Source organism: Salvelinus fontinalis, unplaced genomic scaffold, assembly GCF_029448725.1.
Source record: "Salvelinus fontinalis isolate EN_2023a unplaced genomic scaffold, ASM2944872v1 scaffold_0092, whole genome shotgun sequence".
Taxonomy (NCBI): domain Eukaryota; kingdom Metazoa; phylum Chordata; class Actinopteri; order Salmoniformes; family Salmonidae; genus Salvelinus; species Salvelinus fontinalis.
Genome location: NW_026600301.1, coordinates 231,003 through 242,500, shown reverse-complemented (window position 1 = coordinate 242,500; position 11,498 = coordinate 231,003). Strand labels below are relative to the sequence as shown.

General features: G+C 50.9%; 1 protein-coding gene across 2 annotated transcripts in view; it reads left to right on the top strand.

Annotated features, from left to right (window-relative positions):
* Positions 1-11,276, top strand: part of tbk1 (TANK-binding kinase 1) — a 138,036-nt gene extending 126,760 nt beyond the window's left edge. For both annotated transcript variants that reach the window (XM_055911768.1, XM_055911767.1), the window contains 3 exons: positions 1,202-1,305; positions 4,534-4,605; positions 7,392-11,276. In XM_055911768.1, coding sequence (XP_055767743.1) covers positions 1,202-1,305; positions 4,534-4,605; positions 7,392-7,443 — 228 coding nt within the window. In that variant the 3' untranslated portion in view covers positions 7,444-11,276. The remainder of the gene's footprint in view (positions 1-1,201; positions 1,306-4,533; positions 4,606-7,391) is intronic.
* The last annotated feature ends 222 nt before the right edge of the window (positions 11,277-11,498 follow it).

The window sequence follows — 11,498 nt, the reverse complement described above, 5'->3', positions numbered from 1 at the left end:
TTATATAGGAGTGGGATAAGAGACCCTGACCTAGCTCAATATCTAGGAGTGGGATAACAGAGACCCTGACCTAGCTCAATATCTAGGAGTGGGATAACACAGAGACCCTGACCTAGCTCAATATCTAGGAGTGGGATAACACAGACACCCTGAGCTAGCTCAATATCTAGGAGTGGGATAACATAGACCCTGACCTAGCTCAATATCTACGAGTGGGATAACAGAGACCCTGACCTAGCTCAATATCTAGGAGTGGGATAACAGAGACCCTGACCTAGCTCAATATCTAGGAGTGGGATAACAGAGACCCTGACCTAGCTCAATATCTAGGAGTGGGATAACAGAGACCCTGACCTAGCTCAATATCTAGGAGTGGGATAACAGAGACCCTGACCTAGCTCATTATCTAGGAGTGGGATAAGACACCCTGACCTAGCTCATTATCTAGGAGTGGGATAACAGAGACCCTGACCTAGCTCAATATCTAGGAGTGGGATAACAGAGACCCTGACCTAGCTCAATATCTAGGAGTGGGATAACAGAGACCCTGACCTAGCTCAATATCTAGGAGTGGGATAACAGAGACCCTGACCTAGCTCAATATCTAGGAGTGGGATAACAGAGACCCTGACCTAGCTCAATATCTAGGAGTGGGATAACAGAGACCCTGACCTAGCTCAATATCTAGGAGTGGGATAACAGAGACCCTGACCTAGCTCAATATCTAGGAGTGGGATAACAGAGACCCTGACCTAGCTCAATATCTAGGAGTGGGATAACAGAGACCCTGACCTAGCTCATTATGGATTCAGACTAATCTCAGAGTTATAAAACCGGGTCCAACAACCCGGTCCTGCGCAACAGAAGCAGCTAAATACAGGACCAGTCAACAGTTTGGACACACCTACTCATTCACGGGTTTTTCTTTATTTTTACTATTTTCTACATTGTAGAATAATAGTGAAGACATCAACACATATTCCACACATATGGAATCATGTAGTAACCAAAAAAGTGTTAAACAAATCAAAATATATTTTATATTTTTGATTCTTCAAAGTAGCCACCTTTTGCCTTGATGACAGCTTTGCATGTGTGGAGTAGACATTGTTGTATATGAATTTATTTTTCGTCTTCAGACCAAAGCCGATTCTCCGTTAAAATATGTTGTCATTGTTTAACATCCATGTCTGTGTTGCAGCTACAGGAGCAGTTACCTGGTAAGGTGCTACCTCTGGCATCCAGTGGTTTGGTGAAGCCTCAAGCCTACCTCAGCCAGAGCACCTTGGTGGAGATGACCCTGGGGTGAGTTACTGACCCTTAACCCCTGACCTTACCTCAGCCAGAGCACCTTGGTAGAGATGACCCTGGGGTGAGTTACTGTCCCTGACCCTTAACCCTTAACCTCTGACCTTACCTCAGCCAGAGCACCTTGGTAGAGATGACCCTGGGGTGAGTTACTGTCCCTGACCCTTAACCTCTGACCTTACCTCAGCCAGAGCACCTTGGTAGAGATGACCCTGGGGTGAGTTACTGTCCCTGACCCTTAACCTCTGACCTTACCTCAGCCAGAGCACCTTGGTAGAGATGACCCTGGGGTGAGTTACTGTCCCTGACCCTTAACCTCTGACCTTACCTCAGCCAGAGCACCTTGGTAGAGATGACCCTGGGGTGAGTTACTGTCCCTGACCCTTAACCTCTGACCTTACCTCAGCCAGAGCACCTTGGTAGAGATGACCCTGGGGTGAGTTACTGTCCCTGGCCCCTAACCGTTAACCCCTGACCTTACATCAATCAGATCACCCCTGTAGAGATGACCCTGGGTGAGTCTCACTATCACATTGTTACATCTGAGGACATGTGTGTTGACTTGAGAGATGATCTATAACCAGTGGGACGATATTCCACCATGACAGTGTCCAGTGTTAACCAGTGGGACAATATTCCATCTTCTCAGTGACAGTGTCCAGTGTTAACCAGTGGGACAATATTCCATCTTCTCAGTGACAGTGTCCAGTGTTAACCAGTGGGACAATATTCCATCTTCTCAGTGACAGTGTCCAGTGTTAACCAGTGGGACAATATTCCACCATGACAGTGTCCAGTGTTAACCAGTGGGACAATATTCCACCGTGACAGTGTCCAGTGTTAACCAGTGGGACAATATTCCATCATGACAGTGTCCAGTGTTAACCAGTGGGACAATATTCTACCTTCTCAGTGACAGTGTTAACCAGTGGGACGATATTCCATCATGACAGTGTCCAGTGTTAACCAGTGGGACAATATTCCACCATGACAGTGACAGTGTCCAGTGTTAACCAGTGGGACAATATTCTACCTTCTCAGTGACAGTGTTAACCAGTGGGACGATATTCCATCATGACAGTGTCCAGTGTTAACCAGTGGGACAATATTCCACCATGACAGTGACAGTGTCCAGTGTTAACCAGTGGGACAATATTCTACCTTCTCAGTGACAGTGTTAACCAGTGGGACAATATTCCACCTTGACAGTGTCCAGTGTTAACCAGTGGGACAATATTCCACCTTCTCAGTGACAGTGTCCAGTGTTAACCAGTGGGACAATATTCCACCTTCTCAGTGACAGTGTTAACCAGTGGGACAATATTCCACCATGACAGTGTCCAGTGTTAACCAGTGGGACGGTATTCCACCATGTCAGTGACAGTGTCCAGTGTTAACCAGTGGGACGATATTCCACCATGACAGTGTCCAGTGTTAACCAGTGGGACAATATTCTACCTTCTCAGTGACAGTGTCCAGTGTTAACCAGTGGGACAATATTCTACCTTCTCAGTGACAGTGTCCAGTGTTAACCAGTGGGACAATATTCTACCTTCTCAGTGACAGTGTTAACCAGTGGGACGATATTCAATCTTCTCAGTGACCGTGTCCAGTGTTAACCAGTGGGACAATATTCCACCTTCTCAGTGACAGTGTTAACCAGTGGGACGATATTCCACCGTGACAGTGTCCAGTGTTAACCAGTGGGACAATATTCCACCATGACAGTGTCCAGTGTTAACCAGTGGGACAATATTCCACCATGACAGTGTCCAGTGTTAACCAGTGGGACGGTATTCCACCATGTCAGTGACAGTGTCCAGTGTTAACCAGTGGGACGATATTCCACCATGACAGTGTCCAGTGTTAACCAGTGGGACAATATTCTACCTTCTCAGTGACAGTGTCCAGTGTTAACCAGTGGGACAATATTCTACCTTCTCAGTGACAGTGTCCAGTGTTAACCAGTGGGACAATATTCCACCTTCTCAGTGACAGTGTCCAGTGTTAACCAGTGGGACGATATTCAATCTTCTCAGTGACCGTGTCCAGTGTTAACCAGTGGGACAATATTCCACCTTCTCAGTGACAGTGTTAACCAGTGGGACAATATTCCACCATGACAGTGTCCAGTGTTAACCAGTGGGACAATATTCCACCTTCTCAGTGACAGTGTTAACCAGTGGGACAATATTCCACCATGACAGTGTCCAGTGTTAACCAGTGGGACAGTATTCCACCATGACAGTGACAGTGTCCAGTGTTAACCAGTGGGACGATATTCCACCATGACAGTGTCCAGTGTTAACCAGTGGGACAATATTCTACCTTCTCAGTGACAGTGTCCAGTGTTAACCAGTGGGACAATATTCTACCTTCTCAGTGACAGTGTTAACCAGTGGGACAATATTCCACCTTGACAGTGTCCAGTGTTAACCAGTGGGACAATATTCTACCTTCTCAGTGACAGTGTCCAGTGTTAACCAGTGGGACGATATTCCACCATGACAGTGTCCAGTGTTAACCAGTGGGACAATATTCTACCTTCTCAGTGACAGTGTCCAGTGTTAACCAGTGGGACAATATTCAATCTTCTCAGTGACCGTGTCCAGTGTTAACCAGTGGGACAATATTCCACCTTCTCAGTGACAGTGTCCAGTGTTAACCAGTGGGACAATATTCCACCTTCTCAGTGACAGTGTTAACCAGTGGGACGATATTCCACCATGTCAGTGTCCAGTGTTAACCAGTGGGACGGTATTCCACCATGACAGTGTCCAGTGTTAACCAGTGGGACGATATTCCACCATGACAGTGACAGTGTCCAGTGTTAACCAGTGGGACAATATTCAATCTTCTCAGTGACCGTGTCCAGTGTTAACCAGTGGGACAATATTCCACCATGACAGTGACAGTGTCCAGTGTTAACCAGTGGGACAATATTCCACCTTCTCAGTGACAGTGTCCAGTGTTAACCAGTGGGACAATATTCTACCTTCTCAGTGACAGTGTCCAGTGTTAACCAGTGGGACAATATTCTACCTTCTCAGTGACAGTGTCCAGTGTTAACCAATGGGACAATATTCTACCTTCTCAGTGACAGTGTTAACCAGTGGGACGGTATTCCACCATGACAGTGTCCAGTGTTAACCAGTGGGACAATATTCCATCTTCTCAGTGACAGTGTCCAGTGTTAACTCTCTCTATCCTTTCTGTGATTTCCAGGATGAAGAAGCTGAAGGAAGAGATGGAGGGGGTAGTGAAGGAATTGGCGGAGAACAACCACTTCCTGGAGAGGTGAGGACTTGTCTGGCTACACAGAGCTCCCTGTGATGTCTGGCTACACAGAGCTCCCTGTGATGTCTGGCTACACAGAGCTCCCTGTGATGTCTGGCTACACAGAGCTCCCTGTGATGTCTGGCTACACAGAGCTCCCTGTGATGGCTGGCTACACAGAGCTCCCTGTGATGGCTGTTTGTCTGGCTACACAGAGCTCCCTGTGATGTCTGGCTACACAGAGCTCCCTGTGATGTCTGGCTACACAGAGCTCCCTGTGATGTCTGGCTACACAGAGCTCCCTGTGATGTCTGGCTACACAGAGCTCCCTGTGATGTCTGGCTACACAGAGCTCCCTGTGATGTCTGGCTACACAGAGCTCCCTGTGATGTCTGGCTACACAGAGCTCCCTGTGATGTCTGGCTACACAGAGCTCCCTGTGATGGCTGGCTACACAGAGCTCCCTGTGATGGCTGTTTGTCTGGCTACACAGAGCTCCCTGTGATCTCTGGCTACACAGGGCTCCCTGTGATGTCTGGCTACACAGAGCTCCCTGTGATGTCTGGCTACACAGAGCTCCCTGTGATGTCTGGCTACACAGAGCTCCCTGTGATGTCTGGCTACACAGAGCTCCCTGTGATGGCTGTTTGTCTGGCTACACAGAGCTCCCTGTGATGTCTGGCTACACAGAGCTCCCTGTGATGGCTGGCTACACAGAGCTCCCTGTGATGGCTGGCTACACAGAGCTCCCTGTGATGTCTGGCTACACAGAGCTCCCTGTGATGTCTGGCTACACAGAGCTCCCTGTGATGTCTGGCTACACAGAGCTCCCTGTGATGTCTGGCTACACAGAGCTCCCTGTGATGGCCGGCTACACAGAGCTCCCTGTGATGTCTGGCTACACAGAGCTCCCTGTGATGTCTGGCTACACAGAGCTCCCTGTGATGTCTGGCTACACAGAGCTCCCTGTGATGTCTGGCTACACAGAGCTCCCTGTGATGGCTGGCTACACAGAGCTCCCTGTGATGTCTGGCTACACAGAGCTCCCTGTGATGTCTGGCTACACAGAGCTCCCTGTGATGGCTGTTTGTCTGGCTACACAGAGCTCCCTGTGATGTCTGGCTACACAGAGCTCCCTGTGATGGCTGTTTGTCTGGCTACACAGAGCTCCCTGTGATGTCTGGCTACACAGAGCTCCCTGTGATGGCCGGCTACACAGAGCTCCCTGTGATGTCTGGCTACACAGAGCTCCCTGTGATGTCTGGCTACACAGAGCTCCCTGTGATGTCTGGCTACACAGAGCTCCCTGTGATGTCTGGCTACACAGAGCTCCCTGTGATGTCTGGCTACACAGAGCTCCCTGTGATGTCTGGCTACACAGAGCTCCCTGTGATGTCTGGCTACACAGAGCTCCCTGTGATGTCTGGCTACACAGAGCTCCCTGTGATGTCTGGCTACACAGAGCTCCCTGTGATGTCTGGCTACACAGAGCTCCCTGTGATGTCTGGCTACACAGAGCTCCCTGTGATGTCTGGCTACACAGAGCTCCCTGTGATGGCTGTTTGTCTGGCTACACAGAGCTCCCTGTGATGGCTGTTTGTCTGGCTACACAGAGCTCCCTGTGATGGCCGGCTACACAGAGCTCCCTGTGATGTCTGGCTACACAGAGCTCCCTGTGATGTCTGGCTACACAGAGCTCCCTGTGATGTCTGGCTACACAGAGCTCCCTGTGATGTCTGGCTACACAGAGCTCCCTGTGATGGCTGGCTACACAGAGCTCCCTGTGATGTCTGGCTACACAGAGCTCCCTGTGATGTCTGGCTACACAGAGCTCCCTGTGATGGCTGTTTGTCTGGCTACACAGAGCTCCCTGTGATGTCTGGCTACACAGAGCTCCCTGTGATGGCTGTTTGTCTGGCTACACAGAGCTCCCTGTGATGTCTGGCTACACAGAGCTCCCTGTGATGGCCGTATGTTTACTTTATAACAGACCAAGACCAGCAATTCAAAACATGGTCAATAACCCTGATAAGACATATGAAGGCTGCCTTCTTCCTGTCAGATCAGCTGTTTGGTCCTTCCTGTCAGATCAGCTGTTTGGTCCTTCCTGTCAGACCAGCTGTTTGGTCCTTCCTGTCAGATCAGCTGTTTGGTCCTTCCTGTCAGACTAGCTGTTTGGTCCTTCCTGTCAGACCAGCTGTTTGGTCCTTCCTGTCAGATCAGCTGTTTTGGTCCTTCCTGTCAGATCAGCTGTTTGGTCCTTCCTGTCAGATCAGCTGTTTGGTCCTTCCTGTCAGATCAGCTGTTTGGTCCTTCCTGTCAGATCAGCTGTTTGGTCCTTCCTGTCAGATCAGCTGTTTGGTCCTTCCTGTCAGACCAGCTGTTTGGTCCTTCCTGTCAGATCAGCTGTTTGGTCCTTCCTGTCAGATCAGCTGTTTGGTCCTTCCTGTCAGACCAGCTGTTTTGGTCCTTCCTGTCAGATCAGCTGTTTGGTCCTTCCTGTCAGATCAGCTGTTTGGTCCTTCCTGTCAGATCAGCTGTTTGGTCCTTCCTGTCAGATCAGCTGTTTGGTCCTTCCTGTCAGATCAGCTGTTTGGTCCTTCCTGTAAGATCAGCTGTTTGGTCCTTCCTGTCAGATCAGCTGTTGTGGGGTTTCCTGTCAGATCAGCAGTTTGGTCCTTCCTGTCAGATCAGCTGTTTGGTCCTTCCTGTCAGATCAGCTGTTTGGTCCTTCCTGTCAGATCAGCTGTTTGGTCCTTCCTGTTTATGCCCTATCTATTGATATAATATTGTCTGATGTTTTCCAGGTTCGGCTCGTTGACGTTGGATGGAGGAATGAGAAGTGTGGACCGTATCTGAGACCGAGTGGCCCCTCGCTTCCAACACCCACCCTACACCCTCACCCCTAAACCTCCACCCCTCGACTCTCACCCACCCAACCTCCATACCCACCCTAAACCCTCACTCCTTGACTCTCACCCACCCTAAACCCTCACCCCTCGACTCTCACCCACCCAACCTCCATACCCACCCTAAACCCTCACTCCTTGACTCTCACCCACCCTAAACCCTCACCGCTCGACTCTCACCCACCCTAAAACCTCACCCCTCGACTCTCACCCACCCTAAACCCTCACCCCTCGACTCTCACCCACCCTACACCCTCACCCCTCGCTTCCAACACCCACCCTAAACCCTCACCCCTCGACTCTCAACCCAAACCCCATACCCCACCCCCACCTGACCTCCACCTCAATCCACTATCTAGACCCTGACCCCTACCTGACCCCCACCTCAATCCACTATCTAGACCCTGACCCCTACCTGACCCCCACCTCAATCCACTATCTTGACCCTGACCCCTACCTGACCCCCACCTCAATCCACTATCTTGACCCTGACCCCTACCTGACCCCCACATGACCCCCACCTCAATCCACTATCTATACCATGACCCCACCAGTCTACAGTCTAGACCCTGACCCCACCAGTCTACAGTCTAGACCCTGACCCCTACCTGACCCCACCAGTCTACAGTCTAGACACTGACCCCACCAGTCTACAGTCTAGCCCCTGACCCCTACCTGACCCCACCAGTCTACAGTCTAGAGCCTGACCCCTACCTGACCCCACCAGTCTACAGTCTAGCCCCTGACCCCTACCTGACCCCACCAGTCTACAGTCTAGACCCTGACCCCTACCTGACCCCACCAGTCTACAGTCTAGCCCCTGACCCCTACCTGACCCCACCAGTCTACAGTCTAGACCCTGACCCCTACCTGACCCCACCAGTCTACAGTCTAGCCCCTGACCCCTACCTGACCCCACCAGTCTACAGTCTAGACCCTGACCCCTACCTGACCCCACCAGTCTACAGTCTAGCCCCTGACCCCTACCTGACCCCACCAGTCTACAGTCTAGACCCTAACCCCACCAGTCTACAGTCTAGACCCTGACCCCTACCTGACCCCACCAGTCTACAGTCTAGCCCCTGACCCCTACCTGACCCCACCAGTCTACAGTCTAGCCCCTGACCCCTACCTGACCCCACCAGTCTACAGTCTAGCCCCTGACCCCTACCTGACCCCACCAGTCTACAGTCTAGACCCTGACCCCTACCTGACCCCACCAGTCTACAGTCTAGACCCTGACCCCACCAGTCTACAGTCTAGACCCTGACCCCTACCTGACCCCACCAGTCTACAGTCTAGACCCTGACCCCACCAGTCTACAGTCTAGCCCCTGACCCCTACCTGACCCCACCAGTCTACAGTCTAGACCCTGACCCCTACCTGACCCCACCAGTCTACAGTCTAGCCCCTGACCCCTACCTGACCCCACCAGTCTACAGTCTAGCCCCTGACCCCTACCTGACCCCACCAGTCTACAGTCTAGACCCTGACCCCACCAGTCTACAGTCTAGACCCTGACCCCACCAGTCTACAGTCTAGCCCCTGACCCCTACCTGACCCCACCAGTCTACAGTCTAGACCCTGACCCCTACCTGACCCCACCAGTCTACAGTCTAGCCCCTGACCCCTACCTGACCCCACCAGTCTACAGTCTAGACCCTGACCCCTACCTGACCCCACCAGTCTACAGTCTAGCCCCTGACCCCTACCTGACCCCACCAGTCTACAGTCTAGACCCTAACCCCACCAGTCTACAGTCTAGACCCTGACCCCTACCTGACCCCACCAGTCTACAGTCTAGCCCCTGACCCCTACCTGACCCCACCAGTCTACAGTCTAGCCCCTGACCCCTACCTGACCCCACCAGTCTACAGTCTAGCCCCTGACCCCTACCTGACCCCACCAGTCTACAGTCTAGACCCTGACCCCTACCTGACCCCACCAGTCTACAGTCTAGACCCTGACCCCACCAGTCTACAGTCTAGACCCTGACCCCTACCTGACCCCACCAGTCTACAGTCTAGACCCTGACCCCACCAGTCTACAGTCTAGCCCCTGACCCCTACCTGACCCCACCAGTCTACAGTCTAGCCCCTGACCCCTACCTGACCCCACCAGTCTACAGTCTAGACCCTGACCCCTACCTGACCCCACCAGTCTACAGTCTAGCCCCTGACCCCTACCTGACCCCACCAGTCTACAGTCTAGCCCCTGACCCCTACCTGACCCCACCAGTCTACAGTCTAGACCCTGACCCCACCAGTCTACAGTCTAGACCCTGACCCCACCAGTCTACAGTCTAGACCCTGACCCCTACCTGACCCCACCAGTCTACAGTCTAGCCCCTGACCCCTACCTGACCCCACCAGTCTACAGTCTAGCCCCTGACCCCTACCTGACCCCACCAGTCTACAGTCTAGACCCTGACCCCACCAGTCTACAGTCTAGACCCTGACCCCTACCTGACCCCATCAGTCTACAGTCTAGCCCCTGACCCCACATGACCCCACCAGTCTACAGTCTAGACCCTGACCCCTACCTGACCCCACCAGTCTACAGTCTAGACACTGACCCCACCAGTCTACAGTCTAGACACTGACCCCACCAGTCTACAGTCTAGACACTGACCCCACCAGTCTACAGTCTAGAGCCTGACTCCACCAGTCTACAGTCTAGACCCTGACCCCACCAGTCTAGCCCCTGCAGAGAAAGGAGAATATTCCCTCACCTTGCCAGTGGTGTATTATTCCTGTGTATATACATGTATGCTTCATGGTGTATATAGTCTGAGTCTATAATGTGTATCATTATTAATGAGTTTTCTATCTTCTGGCCTTTTCTCCAAGCTGGCAACTTCTGTTAGAGACTAAAGAGAGGAGATGTCCTTCTGTTAGAGACTAAAGAGAGGAGATGTCCTTCTGTTAGAGACTAAAGAGAGATGTCCTTCTGTTAGAGACTAAAGAGAGGAGATGTCCTTCAGGAATCAACGTACTTTTGGGATGCACCCAAAAGACCCTGACCCCTACCTGGTTTGGATTTACATTTGGGATGCACCCTCTGTAGTGCACTATGAGGGGGATAGTGGGTCATTTGGGATGCACCCTCTGTAGTGCACTATGAGGGGGATAGGGGGTCATTTGGGATGCACACTCTGTAGTGCACTATGAGGGGGATAGTGGGTCATTTGGGATGCACCCTCTGTAGTGCACTATGAGGGGGATAGTGGGTCATTTGGGATGCACCCTCTGTAGTGCACTATGAGGGGGATAGGGGTCATTTGGGATGCACCCTCTGTGTTGCCTTTAGTCTGCAGACCTTTTTGTTACTTCCTGTTTTGTTAACAGGGTATTTATCATCGTCTCTGCAGCCGCTATAAATATTAAAATGGCTCACAGGCTCAAATCATAGTAGTTGCTCTTTTAAAATAAATTCCTAATGTCCTTAAATATAATTTCTTATTTGAAAATAACCCACACAAAATGATTACTGTCTTTTGTTTTCACAAACGAAGTGAGTTTCCTGTCTGTTTTATGCAGTATGTGTTTTGTTTTAACCATCTTATACATGCTTATACAGGCTTAATGGTGCTGATGAGGTGCGGGTGAATGACGGAGAAACCCCATCTGTTGGGAGCTCTTGTCAATCACACAGACTCACACCATCTCTCCCTCCCTTCTGCTGTATAAAGGCTCTGATCTCTTAAGTGTTGTTAATGATCACCGTGCAAAAGGGAACGTGAAATGTTTGAAACAGCTGTAAATAAAGACGGAGGCCATCAGACGTTGTTGTGTTTCACCTTCTTGGTTAGACTGTAAACTCTCCTTCCAGACTCACATTAAGCATCTCCAATCCAAAGTCAAATCTAGAATTGGCTTCCTATTTCGCAACAAAGCATCCTTTACTCATGCTGCCAAACATACCCTTGTAAAACTGACTATCTTACCGATCCTCGACTTTGGCGATGTCATTTACAAAATAGCCTCCAAAACCCTACTCAATAAA